Below are 19,821 nucleotides of genomic sequence, written 5' to 3'. Positions count from 1 at the left end.
ACACGCTTCCGAAATGTTGAAGAAGTGCGAGAATGGGTGGACGAATGGATTGCTTCGAAACAAACATCGTTTTATCGAGATGGTATCGCCCAGTTGCCAGAAAGATGGCAAAAAGTTGTAGAAAGTGATGGAAAATACTTTCATTGAAATAATTTAAATAAATTTCTTACAATAAATGCTTTTTCTCAGTATTTTTTGGGCGGAAACTAAGTTAAGGTCCTAATATTTACTTAGCGTATAAAATGAGACGATTTTACAGGTACGGTGGTCTGCCGTGTATTGGCGGTCGACAAGGTATGGACGCGATGCTGGACACTGAGCCAGGTGGCCAACCCAGACCATTGGGAATTGCGTCCGTGGCCGGGGTGTTCTGCTTGCTTTTAATGGGCTTAGTGCTCGGTATCATCATACTCGTGGGCGAGCACTTGTTCTACAAGTATACGCTCCCACGATTGCGACATAGGCCGGAAGACTCTATTTGGCGCAGTCGCAACGTCATGTTCTTCTCGCAGAAGTTGTACAGATTCATCAATTGTGTGGAGCTTGTCTCGCCACATCACGCAGCCCGTGAATTGGTGCACACAGTGCGGCAAGGTCAGATCGCGTCGCTTTTCCAGAAGAGTGTCAAACGAGTACGTGACTTCGATTCCCTGAGTATATAGATAGTCCGCGAGTTCGTGAACACGAATCTTGGTAATAAAAAAGTTTACTGTTCTATTTTGTTTGTCTTAGAATAAGTAAGTAATAAAGTGAAGAAATCTAAGATTGTCGAAAGATATTTGACTATCGAGAGACTTATGTTCACGAACTTGGACGATATATCCGTTTAATTTCTAAATATCTACTACGTTTCCATGTTCCAGAAGGAACATGAACAACGTCGCAGACGTAAGAGTAAAGCACAATTCTTCGAGATGATTCAAGAGATCCGGAGGTAAGTAAAGATTAATTAATTCTTCAAATTTAAGATTTTACGACAGATCATTAATTATTATTTTATTAATTAAATAATTTTCACTTTGGATTTCTGTTATGTAGAATTATTGATGTACATATAGTATTATAAAAAAATTAATCATCCTCTAATTATCTCAATAAGTAAAAAAAGAAAAAAATTGCCAATAATCTGTGCATCAGATATATTGTAACCGTCTGTATTTTTCAGAGTTCAACAAGAAGAAAAGATCGAGGCTGCACCGGAAGAGCCTGATGCTACAAAAACGCTGAAGAAGGACGAGAAACTAGGGAAAGGCAGAGAGAGGAGTCGTAGCAAGAGCCCATTGATGCCGCGAAGTCCCAAGCGCTCAGAGAAAAGTAGAAGTTCCACCAACCTATCAGCGTCGCGTCTCGGACTATCACCGGTGAGTCTGGACGCGCCGATGAAGCCGCGCGAGTTTACACTCAGCAGTACGAATCTGCGTGCGAGAAGTCCGCTAGAGACGGTTGGTCGTAGACTGAGTCACGGGGATGGCGGCTCACCGCCGCCGCGTCTCGGTTCCCACTTTGGTGGCAGTGCCACGCTGCGTCCGTTGGCGCCAGCTAGGAGTGATTCGACTGGTGGTACACCCGTCATCGTCAAAGCTGATTCCTCTGTGAGCGGAGGTGGTGGCGCGCCGACACCGAGATACTCCCGCAGTCCGGCTAAGCGAGGTCAATCTTTCCCGGTGTTCGCTACCTTGAGGCCGCCGCACTCAGCTGGCTATCAGGCGTCGAGGAGCCCTCTATTATCGCCGAACAGCGAACTCACCTCCGCAATAGGCAGGAAGCTGTCGCGCGAATGGGGTTCTGGCACTATAGATCTCACCAGGTCGTCGGAGGCTATCAGTAGCGGCGGCGGTGGCGGTGGCGGTGGTGGTGGCGGTGGCGCTGGTGGTTCGACGTATACGTTGAATCAAGAGGTAACCCTCTCCCTGGGCCGTTCCGAGCAAGACAGCGCTCAGCAGGAGATAACGTTGCCGATTAAGAAACCCATACGACGCGCCAGAAGCCACGAGAATCGCGACAGCGGCAAGCTGATGGCGGATCTGCCGTCGCCAAGATTGACTCAGCCGGTAGTGGGTGGTCGTTCGGTGAGCGAGCGCACCAAGAAGCAACTGGAGTCCGAGCTGAAGGCGATTTTAAGTGCCAGGGCCCATCATCGCGACCTGCATCCTCCTTGATAGGAAGAGCTCTCCTCGCGCTAAGTTCTTGAAAGCGATGGCTTGAGGGAGGATCGCTCTAAGCCTCTGAGGGGCTTTAATTGATTTAAGCAATATCAGATTTATAGGTCAATTTGTAGAAGAATCCGACAGTTTATCAAGAGAAATTATGAACTAGTCGAGAAATCACGAAAAAAGAGACACACACACACGATCATTTCGAACACAAGAAGAATTTTATGTATGAAGAGGGGGTCGAAAAAACAGAGGCTGGGACTGGGAAAAATCTCTTTGATTGTTCATAAGTTGTTACGTACATTAATAATATAGGATACGTTGATAAACAAAAGTGCGCTATAAACTTTAGTAGAGATGTCTTAAATAGGTAGCGAGGTACACGAATACTAAGATATTTTCTTGTTGGCATTTTAACTCTACATTAACCGGCAGCCCGGGTGAGTCTCTCGATTGCTATGGTATATCAGACATTGTAATGCTGCAGCGTTTCTCAACTATGAACTTTTCGACGGAAATACAGATCGCTCCGTTGTTTCTATCATGTTAGAACGTAACGACACATAAGATTTCTGATCAATTTTTGAACTCATTAAACGCGGCACGTACAGTATCTATTAGATATTGTCCCTCTGGGAGTGTAAATATCCAGAACAGATCATATATATACACATATACATATATACATACATTATATATGTATGTATATATATGTATATAGTTTTCTCATTTCATCTAACGCACATTGTAAATATAATAGAATGTTTCTCGAACAAGACGATATATGACAAACTAAAACTGTCGGCTGTCGGTTATTACCTATTACGAGACTACTATGTGAAAGTTGAGAAACGCTGGTTTACCGAACTTCGTTGAATTGCATACTGCCACTTTAATAATTCCTGTGACTGCGGAAAGAGAGAGACTCGCTCGATGGACTCTCGGCGTAGAATGACCACTCAACTGCGAGACGCATAATCTTACAATTATCGCGCGCCTATCGAAATGAGAGAGGAGGGAACTAGGAGCGGATGAAATTTTAATCGAGTCTAAAACATATATTCGTAAAAAGAAAAAAGAAGATAAACGGGTTATACTCGAGACACCGGAAGTCAGGTCCGACAATTGCGTGAGAGAGAGAAAGAAATTTCGCAGCCGTATCGCGTACCTTCCGCGATTCACAATTATTTCCTAACGAAGCAGTGCCAAAAGATCGGTATCACGCGACAACCTAGTCGATCGATGATAATTTGCTTTACGTTTACGTGACATGTAATGTAATGTAACATACGTACTCTTAGCGCGGTAAGAACCACAGAGATTATCGTTGTTTAACGCGATAATTCAATCGTTCGTTCGCTGCGACTTCGCGAGGCACGACTTCCGACGGTTTTACTAGACTGATAGGTGAAATTTCATTCAGGAATTGTAAATGAAACATTATCGGAATTGAATAATTGTTATTTACTGATCGCGATGTGCATGTCCCGTCTTCGTCTACGAACTCTTTCGATTCACTTCGATGAGAGAGGGCGAGAGAACTCGTCTAGTCTCGTTAATTATTACTTAACTTAGATGGTAGCGTGGATGTGTGGGACTAAATTGACTAATTACTTTAAAAGGGATAAAATAAAAAAAAAGAGAAAGAAGCAGAACAGAAAAGTGAGGGATATACATGAGCGAGGCCTTAGGAGTAGTCGTATCCGCCCAAAATACTTTACTCGACTATAGTACTACTGTACTCGAATATTTCACTACATTATATTACATTAGAGAATAGACATTTAGTTTTCGTAGTTCTCTCGGTAGAAAGAAAAAAAAACGCTACTGTATTCGGAAACTTAACGACTAAGTCCCTCGTCGAGTCCTTATTAGCGGTTAGTGATCTCCGTGTGAGTGTACGCGCGACTATCACCGAATGCAGCGAGTATGACAATGCTACTAACTGCAGGCGAGCAGCAGTGTAGGGTCGTAGATTGTACTTCTACATTTGATAGTTAGAGAATGTCATTGTCTTTGTTAGTAGTCGTGGTCGATAGTCTTGTGAGAGAGAGAGAGAGAGAGAAAGAGAGAAAAAAAGAGATTTCGGTTGCATGGTCGCGTGCAACGTCAATGTGGCGTGAACGCGCCAACGAACCGCTGTTGATGAAAGTGTCCTGAATGATTGCGCTAAAAAAGAAAAGATCATTTCGCGTTTAGCAAAAATCGCCGCCGTTTTGTTACTTCCTTTCGTTCTTTCTTGCGCGCTAAATCTCCGGTCGGTCACAACTTTGTACTCGTCTTCTCGCTCCTATTCTATTCTAGAATTCATATTCTGTGACTTTCTTAAACACGTCGAAGCTTCCTCTTCGTGCTTGTCCTCTCTCCTTTCTCTTAATCCTTTTCTCGCGAATCACTTTCTTTCCCTTCGATCGCGCTCGTTAGTCCAATCGTTAGATTACGTCGCGTCAAGTTTCAAGAACAGGCCGGATATTTTCAAGTTTCTTGCTGCTGAAAATTGCGCGCACGTTTCAGCGGACTGTAGCGTGTTCTGTGTCGCCGCGATTAATTCAGGAAGTGATCAAAATATACAAAACATAGGGGGCCAGTCTAGAGTCACCCGCGCCTAAAGAGAAATCAAAGATAGACTTATTAAATTAATTTTAGCTGTAATTCTCTTTGTAACGTGTGGGTTCTGCCGGTAATTTGGTTCAGTAGGGCTCTGCTCTCCATTTCCGTTGCGCGTTCTGTTCTCGTAAAGCGTCTCGGGGGAAGGTCCTGACGTCCCTTGTGGATCATCTCTTGTACATACGTGTCTTCTACTAGATACCTGAAAGGAACACTATTGCACTGAATTAAAGGTCGAGCCCCCTACTTCTTTGTGCGCCAACAAGAGCCTGTTAGACGTCACGCACGGAAAGATAAGAGCAAAATGCACTTATCGCTATTTGTCGCCGTTTCTGAGAAAGACCTCACTTTAACGTGCGAATTCTCCGGAGCGATCGCAAACAAACGTTTCCAGACGGTCTCAACTACGATAGATGAATAAATCTACAATTCTAAGTACATTGCAACGCGATAATGATGAGTGAGTGCAAGTGAGGGCGAGTTTTAATCTTGCAAGCAATCTTGAGAGTGTAACCGCGACGTGTTTTCAAGATTACTCCGAAAAAATATTGCATACATTTGATGTTGGGATAAGACATATGCGTATACATATATCAGTATTTCACTCTTCCTTTTGATAATCTGTATCGAATATTCTCTGGACGTATATTTCAAGATGCTTATCATTATCTCATTGCAAAGTGCACAGTGTTAATATTGTATCAAATATCTGGAGTTACCGGCCTATACACGATACACGAACGAGATTTCATTCGTTCTATGCGTCTCTCAGTTCACTCGAGAGATTCGAGTTTCTAATGCGCAATGTTCCTGGTCGCGTAGCAGTGCACTCGCTCTTCTCTTTCCACAAATGAAGACAGCATCGCGCATTGTTCTCGGTAATGCAAGGGGAAAATAAGTACAATTCGTATGTATCACGCACAGCGCAAGATCGCGAGTAGACTCGTCAAATGACGTACGAAAGAAAACGAGAAAACTCGCGGGAATAAACAGCAAGCGGATACACTTCAATCATACAGACAGGGAGAATCCATTGCTGTTGTCTCGAGAAACGTGCTTAACGACAAGTTGAGTTATCGGATTTACATTACACAACACACGCATGGTTTACACGTGAACGCTTCATTACCATTGTCGCGTTGATTCACGGCGTCATATTGATTCAATCACTCAACAGGCAATAAGATTATTCTACAAAGCACTGCCATAATTTGAACTGTTGTTACGTTGATTTTAAAATCCTGCCAAGTAATACCACTATTTAATATTATCTAACAAATGGGTCCTATCCTATGCTAAGTGATGAATTGATATATGCAAAAGTCCCGTGCTGCTATCAAAATATTCCTTTATCGATCATCAAAGTTTACATCTCGTCTTATCTTTATCTTTACACTTTTAAATGATCTTGATCTTTTCTTTATATATATATTGTTATATATTCAATTATTTTCTTTAGCACAATTTTTATATTCTTAAAGTTACGAATTTCAAAAATTTCGAATGTACGAATTTCACTATACTTCTTCCTCATTAGTTTGAGTCATTGTTATTAATAACTCGAAACGCTTTCAATCGTCATTAGCACGTTCGCGTGTTGATTGTACGATTGTAACAACAGGTTTCAGAAAATTCTCCAAGAGATATTGCCGCATAATCAGACATCGTCAGTATGCGTCGCGTTGTAGATTCTCGTTTCAGCATGCGACCTTTTGATTTGTCACTTGGTAAGGACCGGCTATAAAATAATGTAACGCATTAGACTTTATGGAATAATTAATCATAAGATGTTAATATAGCATGGCTCTTCCGTTCGTATAATTATTAAGTAGATTACCGTGGCGTGTACCTTGTTCTTACACCACATACTTGAATGCAAAACGCGTATAGAGCGACAGTTTAATCCTCGAATGGTCGCGTTGGTGCACATAGCGCGCCGCCTCATCGTTTTCCTCCCCTCCCTCCTCCTTTCTCTTTCTCTCTCTCTCTCTCTAGATATATCCTGCAAATTAATATTAATGTTATAACTTTGCATACATAAAGATTGGCGTGGGAATAATGGAAAATGAGAAAAAATCGTAGTCATAGCATTTCGAAAATGCAAAAATGTTCATTTTAAAATACAACTAAACTATACATATATATATATACACATACATATATATGTATGTATTTATGTATATATGTGCATATATATACATACTTCTCAAACTATTCTTCTACATGATACTTATTATATCATTGCAAACTGCGCGAGACGATTTGCAATGATACAATAATAATTACAGTATTTTGAGACGAACAGCCTATAAGTGAGTGGCGTACGCGGTGCGCCAACGCGCGCGATTCATCCCTTACCCACAACCTTGCTTTAATTCTTAAGCCGTAAGAAATTGATCAGCCGCAGTTGATTATTTTTAAAATAATCGACTGTGGTTGGTCAATTTATTACGGCTTAAAGATTAAAGCAAGGTTGTGGACAAGGGGTATGTTTTATTCCGCGACGGCAGCTCTGCAAAGCATGGACTGCCGATCTCACTCGAGGATTAAACATTTCGCGCGTAGATTACGCATAATCACCCGACATGCGCTGATTTATCGTGACGATAGTGATCGCTCGGCGTCGTAGCGTAGAGAAATCACACACACGGAAAAGGAGAAAAGAAAATGGAATAGACGCCACGAGGATCCCTTCCAACCGCCGGTGACTTGTTGGCGTACGACATTAGGTTAGGTTCCTCGTAACCTACCTCGTCTCTCTTGTTACGCCTACTGCTACACTGTTATTGTTGATGAAACTCCATATTAATAAGAAATAAATATATTATCTCAAAGGTGGAGTCTTTTGCGGTCCTCTTCTCTCTTGAGGCACGTAACCAGATTGTGGCAAACGTTCCTGTAAACCGAACAGGTTAAGATGAAACCTTATATCAATTGCATGCAGAAACAATATTCTTAATTTCTTCTTTCGTAAAATTAATATTAACATATTTTTAGAGAAAGAGAGAATGTCTGCATTTATGCAGTGTTCTGTTTGCCACTTTGACTTTTCCACCATGAACATAATTCTCCATAGGCGCTGAAACTCTTCGTTACTCTTTTGTTTTCCTCCTCACATGATTTATATCTGGGGGAAGGAAGTCGGGTTTGTTGACATCATATTGCCGGCGAGCTTTTAAATTTAAATCGCTGCTCTATCCGCGCACACATTGTGTAACTGTCGCGCATGTGGGGGCGTTCGATAATTGAACGGCCATCTTTGATTACGACGAGTCAGCATGTGGAAATGGCGGGAAATCATGCGCGATAACTAGCGACGATACAGCGGCTGCGGATAATCGAGGTGAGGTTTTGTAAATCAGCTCGTTTTTTTTGCACGTCGAAGCCGACGACGGAGTCTCTAAAGTCGTGTATCGCGCGGCTTCTTATCGCGTGGCACAACTATTACGTTCGCAAAAAGGCGTTATTTATGCGCATGTAAAACGCGATAATTGTTTGCGCGTATTACCACGCTTCTGACGTCATAATATAAGATGACTCGTGACTCTGAAAGCGATTTGAAATAGTTTAGACGATTTGGTCATTTGTTCCAAGTGACAACTCAGCGTATACACTGTCGTCGCGGTTCTTGTCGAGTTTCTCCTTAAGCTTCATATCGACTTGTGCGCTCCAGCTTTTGTGTTTCAGTCGAAAAGCCCGTGAAACACGACGATGATAATATGATACGTCAGATTATCGGAGATCGTCCGAGCTCTTTCGAGGAAACGAATAGAAAAGGATCATTGTCCTGCTATCGGTTGGCGTCGTCGCTCGTACGGATATCCCTGTCTGCCGGGTCTGATCGTCAAGTAAGCTGACTTGTCCACCGATTTTTCACAAGAAACAGCTGACACGACTGGACACGCGCTACCTAGGATACACGACGCAACGCGTTGCGTCGCGTCCGAGTACCGCTCGATTACGAAGCGAGCACGTCGCGCGAGCGGGTAACTGCGGAATGTGCAAGTCATTCGAGTCATCTACGGTTACGATTGCTGTTTCACGATCGGGTTTGGTCGTGGAACGTGACAAAAACGCGGGAGGCCCGGCGGTGAGTCTTCTCTCCGCTCCACACAGCATCTGCATAACGCTGTTCCATTCAATCGCACCCTCTCGTTTGTTCCTTACATAAGATCTCTCATATGTGAAAAAAAATAATTAGTTCTCGAATACTCCGTGCCATTTGGACACTTTACCATCGGCACATGACACGACATATTGATAATGACTTAAAGATAAGAAGGGGGTCGCGCGGAGAAAGGGGGAGAGGATATACTTGTGTGTATGTATATGCTTTTTATTTTATTCGTAATTGCGCTAAGACACATGCAAAAATATTAAAGAGATACAGAGCTAAAGGAACTGACTTTGTATTGTCAAAATTTTTGTTCTATTGAACTGCACAGAAAGAATTTCAGTTTGTACAATTGAACGAAGACCAGACGAGAAACTCTTCAACGAGAAATAATATCTCCGTTACTGTGACCAAAAATATTCATCTGAACATTCAACTACATCAAAACTCGGTTGAGTTAACTGAGAACAATTATGTAGCTGAGTAGAAACTTTCGGAGTAATGTGGCTGAGCAGAAATCTTTTCGTTCTTATGATCGAGTTTTTCATCTGGTTTCCAAATAACAGAAAATTTATTTTCTCTTATTTACACAAGGGAGTTGTATTTTCCTTGTGATCAAGTTCCAAAAGTCTGTTAAATATGGAGAATTAAGACTTTTGGGAGAGAGAGGAGGTTGCTCTGGCAATAACTTTTGTTAAACCGAGTCTATTTTCCTTCATTTTAGTTTCATTCATGTTCAGTGGCACCGCGTTCGATGGTATCGTGACGCAGAGCAGTATTCACGGAAGTGATTGGCGATTCAGCGTCGCGGGATCAACTCCCCGATTAGAATCTAAAAGTGACTCTCAGATACCGAATTCTCCAAGATACCGAATCGATACTCTCTATCAGATCTCTTTAATGTTCGTATTGTCTCTTTCCCGTGTTCCCCATAAATCTTCCAACGCTTCGCTCACTTCTTACCGAGTCACCACCGTCACGGTCACGTCGAATTGTTAGTCGACCGCTATCGGTACGTGCGGACAAAGGTGCACGGTGTCGTGCGTAATCTACGGTAAATCGTGACGAAGCGATCTCGCTCGTTCGCTCGCTTGGCAGCGGCGGCGGCGGCGGTGGCGGCGGCGGCAGTGGCGGTGTCGGCAGCCCGTGTGCGAGAAAGTCCCACCCGTCATTCGGACTGAGCTCTGTGGCTGCTGCTCGCCGCTGGTAATCGACGACGTAGTGTGGCGAAGAGCACGTGCGTATGTAAATTGTCTGTTCATTCGCACGCACATACGTCAGTACGCACCCCACTTGTACCTGAGAGACGCGCGTCTAGTGACGCCGCATCTATCGCGAGCTGATCGGGCTGCAAGCGTGTGTGCCGAGGTGGAGGAGATACCTGCGTCATCGGCGTGTATCATCGGCGAGATCGATCGTAACGACAAAACATGTTCATGTCGTCGTCGTCGCCGTCGCCGTCGCTGCTACCTTTTCGTGCGTCTCGCTCTCCGCTCTTGTCACACGTCCAGTGATTTCTCTCAACGCTAGATTGCCCGCGATCTGGCGAGCCGGGTAAGTGTCATGCGCGCGACAAAGAAAGAAAGAGAGAGAGAGAGAGAAAGAGAGACAGAAGACTTCTGCTTTACCACTGACAACGACGACGGAGGAGACGATACGATGACACGACGACAACAACGACGATGACAACGAGGTCGCGATTCTCGTTGCTGGAAAAACCTCGCGGTCACGTGCGACGCTTCAGTTATATTATGCGTAACTCCGCGATTACGGTGCGGTTATTGCGCGCCGCAACGCATCCGTGACTTCGTAGTGTATTCGGAGACAGATACATGTCACGACGCTGTTTCTGAAGATCTTATCTGGAATGCGAACGATTACGTTCCACACGCTGTGTGTTATTTCGTTTAGCTTTACATAGTTGGCATGCCAATGTGTATTGAGCGAGCCGGAGATAGAGATAGATAGATCGCGATTTGATGTGTGACAAGGAGCGTGCCATGTGAAGACGCGTCTCTGTTAATTGCCTATTTGCAGCTCTCATTTTAATGGATGGAGAGGAAGATTGTCGGCGAAAGAAAGGAGCTCAGGGCAGCTCCCACCAGTCTCAGAGCAATGTGTCAAATTCGTTATCCGTATCAGGGGAAGAAGCGGATTGGGAGGGTGCACTCAGCACAGAGAAGCACGGCGACCTCGGGGACATGACGTTCTGTATGGCCAATTATGTGAAGGAAGCCATGAAGATGATGTTCATGATGCGCAGCCATCATATGCTGACTGATGTGATATTGGAAGTTGGTAGTGAACTATTCCACGCGCATAAAGTTATTTTAGCAGCTGCTAGTCCCTACTTTAAGGTGAGCTTAGTGTTGGTTTGGGAGATTGTATTATTGATTTTAGTTATATTTTCTGAGTTTGTTTACAAAAGAGATTTATTTCTTCATGACCAACTGGGAATCAAGTAAAAAGTGGTGAACAATACTGACTGCTTCTGTAAAATTTCAGGCAATGTTCACTGGAGGATTGAAGGAGTGCGAAATGACAAGGGTGAAACTCCAAGGGGTTTGCCCAACCGCAATGGCTCGCTTAATGTACTTTATGTATACTGGACAAATAAGAGTTACTGAGATTACTGTGTGTTCCCTGCTATCAGCAGCTACTATGTTCCAAGTATGTGAATATTTATAAATAAATATGTAACTTGTAAATAAATATGTATTTCAAGCTTTAAAGATAAAACCTAACTTTATGAGAAAAATAAATGAGGATAATTATCTTCTCCATTATATAAAAATTGCATGAATATCTAGCATTAGCTCTTAATGATCTTATTTCTCTTGTAAAGTTAAACTTACAAATAAAGTTTAAAGAATAATAAAAAATATCATTAAAAGGAATCAATTCTGTCTGTTCACAAAAGCATATTGTACGATTCAACCATATAATATCTAAAATTGCATTGTGATACAGGTTACCAATGTGATAGACGCGTGCTGCGTTTTCCTAGAAAGACAGTTAGATCCCACGAATGCGATCGGCATCGCGAATTTCGCCGAGCAGCATGGCTGCCAGGATTTGTATCACAAGGCGAACCAATTCATTGTCCAGCATTTTAACCAAATATGCCAAGAGGAGGAGTTCCTGCAGCTGTCTGCTATCCAGCTGGTGTCGCTTGTTAGGAAAGACGAGCTGAATGTGCAGGAGGAACGGGAGGTGTACAACGCCGTGCTCAAGTGGGTCAAATACAACGAGGAGGCGAGGCGGCCGAAAATGGAGCACATATTGCACGCGGTGCGCTGCCAGTATCTCACGCCGAACTTTCTGCGGGAGCAGATGAAGAATTGCGACGTCCTGAAGAAGGTGCCGGCCTGCCGCGAGTACCTCGCACAGATCTTCAAGGACCTGACGTTACACAAAAAGCCAGTGGTGAAAGAACGTACGCCCAATACACCACGCGTGATATACATCGCCGGCGGTTTCCTCAAGCATTCGCTCGACGTGCTGGAGGGCTACAACGCCGACGACAAGACGTGGACGCAACACGCGAAGCTGATTGTTCCCAGGTCCGGCCTGGGCGGTGCGTTCCTCAAGGGCATGTTCTACGCTGTCGGCGGCAGAAACAATTCACCAGGAAGCAGGTAAGCATGACACTCGATTTTAGTTCGAGTCGCAATCAACAGCAATTATGATTCCTTATCATTCTGCAATGACAATACAAAAAACCGCTATTCCTGCGAATTCTCAAAACGTTTTCAAATTCTCAACACGAAGTCGCATGACGTTTCCAGGTACGACAGCGACTGGGTCGACAGGTATAATCCGGTGACGGATCAGTGGCGACCGTGCAGCCCGATGTCAGTGCCAAGGAACAGGGTCGGCGTCGCTGTGATGGACGGGCTATTGTACGCCGTAGGTGGTAGCGCGGGTGCTGAATATCATAACAGCGTCGAATGCTACGACCCGGATCAGGATACGTGGACTAGTGTCAAGCCTATGCACATAAAGAGATTGGGTGTGGTAGTGGCGGTAGTGAACAGGTAATGATTGTCATTGCGTCGATATTTTTAATCGCCGAGTATATTAATTCAATGTCGCTTCATTTAGTATTCAAATTACGTACCGGTTTCTTCATTGCTCTTTCTACTTCTCTTCATTCTTTTCCGTCGTTGTGTAACTTGCATGCTTTGTGCATTTGAGAAGTACTGACTTGTGCTTCATTTGATATGCCTTCGGTTACTTACTGTTTTGATTACATTAACAATGGCGATTGCGACGTCCCAGAGTATATATTATTTTCTACGAGGGAAACAACATGAGAATCTTTTTCGGCAGATTACTGTACGCGATCGGCGGCTTCGACGGCAAGGAGCGGCTCAGCTCGGTGGAGTGTTACCATCCCGAGAACGACGAGTGGACAATGGTGTCGCCTATGAAGTGCAGTCGCTCGGGCGCCGGAGTAGCCAGTCTAAGCCAATACATATACGTTATAGGGGGATATGATGGGAACTCGCAATTGAACTCGGTGGAGAGATACGACACTGAACGCGATATTTGGGAATATGTCAGTAACGTCAGCATCGCCCGCAGCGCGCTCAGCGTCACTGTTCTCGATGGCAAGCTGTACGCAATGGGTAAGTACAGTCGCATTGCGATCCGCAATGTTCTGATAGAATCAAAACACAGTGTTTCGACAGATACGTTATGGGTCTTCTCTTTCTCTTCAGGAGGATACGACGGTACGACATTCTTAAACATAGTGGAAATTTACGATCCCGCCAAGGACCAGTGGATCCAAGGTGTACCTATGACATCCGGGAGGTCTGGTCACGCCAGCGCGGTGTCGTATTATCAGTGTCCTATGCATTGTGATCATTTGGATCACAACATCACGTTGGAGAGGCCGCCGTCGTGATATGGGTGATTCTTTTTCTTGAACAACGCTCGCGAGTAACGACGGCCGAATAATGATACGTTAGTCCTCCATTTCGCTACGGAGGTGTGTACAAAGTGAAGAGACGGAACTGTGTAATAATGGCAGGGGATACGAGACATAGGTCGGGACGATCATAAAAGGCAATCAACGTTTGCGTGGAGAATTCGACTGAGAAATGTATTTACATAGTGTATATATACTAGACGGCACGACGTGTGTCGTCAAGTTGGACCAAGTCTGAAAATTGCGACTAGCTGGCGAAAAACGTACTCTCGAAAGAAAGGTGATGTGAACTTCTTTTTCTTTACCGCGACATTTCGACTTACCGAAGGACCAATTCGCCGTATCTTTTAGGATAGATCAGACTGTAATATGTTTTTATAGATTCGTCGCTCTTCGATCGCAAACGAATCTGTAAATGATGTAATTGTACATATATCGTAAGAAAGTTATTTTCAAAAAAATTCCCGAGTATTTATTTTTCTTCGTGGTTGACCGTCAAGCATAGGAATTAATACATGTCGATTGTGCAGTCATCATTTTTCTCAGCATATTCGAGTCTCGTCGAGAAGAATGACGTGGTAATATTTATTGAAATCGTAATATTGGAGTGTGGCGGATGTTAACACGTATATTAACATATATGTCAATTCATGCGTGTTAATGTCGCTACTTGAACTTATCTAAATACCAAAGTTATTTACCTTGTTATCGAATGTTACATAAACGATGTTTTCATGTTTAAAATGGAGATTTCAAAGCAACGATAAATAAAGCAGATAAATTCCTAACGCATCGAAACGACCGAGAGCTCTTGTAAAATATATATATACACATATATACATAGATATATTTTACAAGATCCAACACATTATTCCCGAATATAACGAAAATTCGCAATACGATGTCGCATACGGGATGTAAGAAGTATGTCACATGTCCTATGTGTAAAGGTGCAGGTAGGAATGTCGATCGATGTCAAAATCTTTGATATGTGCTTGTGTATGCTTTTTGATAAAAAAATATCTCGTAAAAAGGCAAGTCTACCACACGTGCAGGAGAAGAAGCGACCTTGTTATCCATTCAACATGAGACTGCAAATTTACCGCAAGTTACGAAAACAGCGATTGCCGAAACAGCACATGCCGCAGCCTCGGGGGATTTGCGTTTGTCCGTGTTATCCGATAGGTATGACGCACATTTGGCTTTTTTTTTTCTTTTTTTAACAGACATTAATACGCGTTCAAGGTATACCGCTTTACTATAGTATACTCTCTCTCTAATCGGCTTATGTAAGCACAATAAACATCAAGCTGCTCATAATTTACTTATGTTTTTGTTAATTCAATGGCATGATTCAGCAGATATCCGAGAGACGTTAATCCCACCAATCATGGAGATTACGCGGCTATGCTGGAGAACGATTATACGGCAACACCTGAAGAATTTACGAACCCGCAGGAAACGCTGAAACTTGCTCTGCATAATTTGAAGCAGAATCAATGGCAGAGCAACGTGCCGGCTTTGATCAAATTGATGCGCATCTCAAGGATTCAACCGGAATTGCTGGACTCCAATATGCCTCGCATATACAGGACCTTGTGCAGGTCATTTATCCAAGATTCGTGTTATATTAACAATACATTATTCACGTTTATTTGCTTAATATCGTCGCTTAAACTTTTTTGTTCTATTTTTCACTATCTGTCGTCTGTCGGTTGTCATCTCACGCGCAATAAAATATGGTTGTGTTATAGTTTATTGAAGAACACAAGGCCACACGTCGTCAAAACTGTCTGCCAAGTGGCAATGGAGTTATATAAAACGGTTCAGTGTACGCAGCGGCCCGAGTTTGATGAACTCGTGTCTGCATTACTCTTAAAAAGTACACATACGAACAAAGGAATCCGAAATGACGCCCAACGCGCATTAGACTCTATGATAACTCATTTGCCTCCTGCGACTTGTATTCGGATATTGGCCAGCGAACACGGTGCCAGGTGAATTAATGAATTTTAATTAGTTGCTCTCTGAAGAATATTAATAGTTATTATTTTAAATTCGTCTCAAGTGAGATTCTTAGATTTAAATTCAGAAAATACAAGTTTCTTAATTGGGGAGGATCGTGATTGCAAAAATATATAAACATATATTATAATACAATTGGAAAACTTGAACTAATTTTGAATAAAAATCTGAGTATCTCACATGAGATAGGTTTTAAATCACAATTATTTATATATATGAAGTGAATCATGAATATTATAAAATTTTTAATATCAATCTTTTATTTATAGCCACAAAAATCCGTTGATCAGAGCGACTGTAAGTCGATTACTTTATAATATTATAAATGTCATTGGAGTGGAATGTTTATTATCAAATGCAAGTATGAAGGATACTCGCCGAAAGATCTTTACCATGTGCTCCAAATTTCTTCTTGATGGTAGCAATGAAACGAGGTATTTGATCAACTCACTTCACTAAAAACATGCTATTTTAGTTAATTTAAGTTTCTTGTCATTGCATTTGATATTTATTGAAGATTTATTATTTCCTGATAAAGATATCTGTGTGATACATTAGTTTTTGTAGTGCAAGTTGCAAAAATTTGAAAAATATATGTCAAGATTATAGTTGGTTCATATTGTTTTGTGAGATCTGAAGTTGCAAGAAACTCTTGCATATATGACAATGTAGAAATTATCTTATGTGTTGTATTTATTAGAATGCAGAAATTCAATGAATTGCTAACCACATGTCAACTCCACAGAAACGACGCTAAAAAGGCATTGAAGGCGATGATGGGCCATCAAGATTTTGACACTTTATTTTATCAGGACGTGGACTGGAAGATTATCAGTAGCATAGAAAAGCAATTAATATTTTTGAAGTATAGCCAAACTCATAGCATGTAATATTACTCACTATTATTGGTGCAATAACAGTACTAATCGTTAATATCGTATAACGATTTGTCTCAATAATAAATTACCAACTGTGATATTAAATTATTTATATGCAATCAATGATTACATTATTGATGATTAATTATAGTTAAACAGCAAACCGTGGATTTAGTAACATCACAGTTTTACGATTGCGTTCCGTTTTTTATCTACATTTTATTCGATATGTCATAATTATATAATAATGCTTTCACATCGTATTTGTAGTCTATCTTCAAGCTCAGCTTTTTCTTGTTTACAACATACCGCTGTGAACCATATCAAAATACGGCGCTCGTTGTCACCCAACCTAACGCTGGTCTAATTCTAACCCAACCTACCTTAACCTGAGAGAACCGAGACGTAGCATATCGAGTGGCATTAGGACGCCGAAGTTCACCGCGTTCCGCGACGGCGGATCATCGTCGGCGAGGCGAGGCGAAGCGGATATCAAGATGCCGTCGGATATTCGGCGTCAATACGCAGTGTCGATGCCGCGATTTGGACGCGAGGCCTGAAAAAAGCGTGCGACGCGATGCGATACGTTTACAAGTTGTTCCTGCTGTGCCTTATCCTGGCGGCGCTCATCATACTGCTCAATGTGACCACAAATTTCTCCAATAAGCTGTACGACCAGCAGGCAGCCAGTAAGGAACGGGTGGTGCTGCTCCATAGGAAGACCCCGGTGACAGCGGCAGCGAGCGAGGTGACGATATGCGTGGTGGTATGTGGCGACAGATTGCACGAGGCCCTGACGATGCTCAAGTCGGCGTTGGTCTTCGCCAACAGACCGCTGCAGCTCGTGATATTGGCAGAAGACAACTTGATACCAGCCTTCAGCGAGAAGCTATCAGAATGGAAACTAATATCCAATAAGACCTTCGACTTTGTAGTGAGACCTATCACTTTCCCTGAAGGCAGCGATGTGGCTATGTGGAAGAAGCTGTTCAAACCTTGTGCAGCTCAACGACTGTTTCTGCCAGTGAGTCAATATATCCAGTCCCTTAGCAATTTAGTGTGTTATCGATATGTTATTCTCTAAATTTCTCTGAGTGCAATCTCTGAGTTCAAAATAAAACAACAGTGGCAGTATTTTTGCTCAAACTGATAATGAAAATACCATTAGATAGTAAACTGATAGTGAAAATCCAAATTGCACAAGATTGGGTAATTCACTGAAGTTTAGAATAGATTTTGACTCCATATGAGTGAACATTTCAATTGATTGAAATAAATAACTATGTTCAATGGGAAAAGCTGCTTTGCAACTGTTGTAAAATTTGTGAATCTTTGATACATGCTTTTATAAATTCAGCCAAGATTAAGATTAAATTTTTGCCAACAGTTGCAAAGTAACTTTCTTTGCTGAACGCATTCAGTCTGATCTATAACATACTCTTTGCTTCCTATCTCTTGTTCTTTATTTTCTTCTGACTAAAGACTTACGATTTAAGTCAGAAAGAGATGAAAAGAAAGAAAGCTTTTGTTTCAATCTATTAAAACATTAATTCACATGAAATCAGAACTCACTTTAAACTTGTATGAAACATTCCCTTTTGTAATTTGGAATTATACTATTCTCACTATCACTTTGAATAAAAATACTGCTGTTTTCTTCTCATTTTGAGCAAAATTTCACTTTAAGAAATTATGTTTCTGAGTAGTAAGCTGTATAGCACATCAGATTCATTCTTCAATTTCAAGTGATAATATTCACTCAACAGTTCAGAATGGAGCATTCACTCTATGAATGAAAAACTACTTGAATTCGAGTGAAGCCACTTTACTCTTACATGAAATTTAATTTCAAGAAATTTAGAGAGACAAGCATATCCCTATGATTTATTTTTAGCAGAATTAGACTCACAAGATTTGTTTTTTCAGACTGTATTAAATGACACGGATGCGGTGCTTTATGTGGACACAGACACTCTGTTTTTGGCACCACCAGAAAAGATTTGGGATGAGTTCAAGAAGATGAATTCTAGCCAGTTGGCGGCTCTTAGTCCTGAGCACGAGGACCCCAACACTGGCTGGTACAACAGATTCGCCAAACATCCGTATTACGGCAAGCTGGGCGTGAATTCCGGCGTGATGTTGATGAACCTAACGAGAATGAGGGAATTCCGGTGGACGGACTATGTGATTCCCATTCACAAAGAGTACCGGCTCAAGATTACCTGGGGCGATCAAGATATAATCAATATAATATTCCATTACCACCCGGAAAAGCTATACGTGTACTCGTGCCGGTACAATTATAGGCCGGACCACTGCATGTACATGTCGGTGTGCAACGAAGCGGAAAGAGACGGCGCTCTGGTGCTACACGGCTCGCGGGGCACGTTTCACTCGCAGAAGCAGCCGCCGTTCAAGGCCGTGTACAGAGCTATGCAGGAATATCAGCTTAATACCGATCCATACGACGAGCTACTCGTGCCGATGAGGAATTACCTCATGATGGAAGACAAGTCCAACTGCGGCCGAGTCTGGAAGGTGTTCATCATTCAGCCGGAGTTGCATTTGGGTCATAACTTTTAAAATTGCAATTTCGATCATTTATCGAGATTTACCTTGAGTGTGACCATTTCCCTACGCGTTTGTAAACTTTCTTACTTCCGTTTTGATAATATCTTTGTCGGTTTATATATATATATATATATAGATGTTGTATACAGATATCGAAGCAATAACGAATAGGATATATTTGTATGTAATCATTTTTAGTCGTGACGTTATCAACATTTCCTCTCTGTCTCTGGGAATTTTCACAATAGAGTTGCTAGAGAGAGAATTTAAAATACTTAACTACATAAATACATATATACATACATACATATATATACACACACACACACATATATATATATACACATACGTACATACATACATACATACTTATATATGTATTTTAAGTCGAAGTGTGATATACACACACACACACATATACACATACATACGTACATACATCATACATACATACATTCATTCATTCATTCATTCATTCATTCATTCATTCATTCATTCATTCATTCATTCATTCATTCATTCATTCATTCATTCATT

General features: G+C 42.0%; 4 protein-coding genes and 1 long non-coding RNA gene across 16 annotated transcripts in view; 4 read left to right on the top strand and 1 right to left on the bottom strand.

Moving 5' to 3' along the window:
* LOC116847482 overlaps positions 1-7,594 on the top strand; it is a 12,443-nt gene extending 4,849 nt beyond the window's left edge. For 2 of the 5 annotated variants that reach the window (XM_032822535.1, XM_032822537.1), the window contains 3 exons: positions 260-632; positions 864-934; positions 1,166-7,594. In XM_032822535.1, coding sequence (XP_032678426.1) covers positions 260-632; positions 864-934; positions 1,166-2,159 — 1,438 coding nt within the window. In that variant the 3' untranslated portion in view covers positions 2,160-7,594. The remainder of the gene's footprint in view (positions 1-259; positions 633-863; positions 935-1,165) is intronic. The other 3 variants (XM_032822534.1, XM_032822533.1, XM_032822536.1) reach the window with 2 other exon arrangements.
* Positions 1,259-14,226, top strand: LOC116847485 (kelch-like ECH-associated protein 1B). 5 transcript variants are annotated; one of them, XM_032822544.1, is made up of 7 exons: positions 1,259-1,361; positions 10,912-11,231; positions 11,380-11,544; positions 11,845-12,512; positions 12,663-12,911; positions 13,207-13,505; positions 13,599-13,786. In XM_032822544.1, the coding sequence occupies exons 2-7, from the start codon at positions 10,923-10,925 to the stop codon at positions 13,784-13,786; spliced, it is 1,878 nt and encodes a 625-aa protein (XP_032678435.1). In that variant the 5' UTR covers positions 1,259-1,361; positions 10,912-10,922. The 5 variants fall into 5 exon arrangements, with proteins under 5 accessions (XP_032678435.1, XP_032678433.1, XP_032678434.1 ...); XM_032822542.1 differs by lacking the exon at positions 1,259-1,361 and adding an exon at positions 8,456-8,608; XM_032822543.1 differs by lacking the exon at positions 1,259-1,361 and adding an exon at positions 8,733-8,850.
* LOC116847489 lies at positions 5,775-8,164 on the bottom strand. Of its 2 annotated transcripts, XR_004378770.1 has the most exons (4): positions 7,748-8,164; positions 7,511-7,656; positions 6,610-6,762; positions 5,775-6,498 (listed from the first exon to the last, which is right to left on the bottom strand). It is a non-coding gene; the product is annotated as an uncharacterized LOC116847489 (long non-coding RNA). The 2 variants fall into 2 exon arrangements; XR_004378769.1 differs by having other exon boundaries at positions 5,806-6,498; positions 7,511-8,164.
* A 326-nt stretch (positions 14,227-14,552) lies between the features above and the next one.
* LOC116847487 lies at positions 14,553-17,135 on the top strand. Of its 3 annotated transcripts, none has more exons than XM_032822550.1 (7): positions 14,553-14,766; positions 14,845-14,995; positions 15,172-15,414; positions 15,565-15,807; positions 16,105-16,269; positions 16,581-16,721; positions 16,984-17,135. In XM_032822550.1, exons 1-7 carry the CDS (start codon positions 14,712-14,714, stop codon positions 17,078-17,080), a joined length of 1,095 nt encoding a protein of 364 aa, XP_032678441.1. In that variant the 5' UTR covers positions 14,553-14,711; the 3' UTR covers positions 17,081-17,135. The 3 variants fall into 3 exon arrangements, with proteins under 3 accessions (XP_032678441.1, XP_032678439.1, XP_032678442.1); XM_032822548.1 differs by having other exon boundaries at positions 15,169-15,414; XM_032822551.1 differs by lacking the exon at positions 16,984-17,135 and having other exon boundaries at positions 15,169-15,414; positions 16,581-16,818.
* On the top strand, positions 17,108-19,701 carry LOC116847486 (glucoside xylosyltransferase 1). Its single transcript, XM_032822547.1, has 2 exons — positions 17,108-17,737; positions 18,640-19,701. The coding sequence occupies exons 1-2, from the start codon at positions 17,291-17,293 to the stop codon at positions 19,294-19,296; spliced, it is 1,104 nt and encodes a 367-aa protein (XP_032678438.1). The 5' UTR covers positions 17,108-17,290; the 3' UTR covers positions 19,297-19,701.
* Positions 19,702-19,821: the final 120 nt, after the last annotated feature.

This window comes from Odontomachus brunneus, unplaced genomic scaffold (genome assembly GCF_010583005.1).
Source record: "Odontomachus brunneus isolate Ranch 3 - 2012 unplaced genomic scaffold, Obru_v1 Obru_scaffold_078, whole genome shotgun sequence".
Taxonomy (NCBI): domain Eukaryota; kingdom Metazoa; phylum Arthropoda; class Insecta; order Hymenoptera; family Formicidae; genus Odontomachus; species Odontomachus brunneus.
Note: the sequence above shows the minus strand (reverse complement) of the source record. Positions and strands in the feature narration are given on the sequence as shown.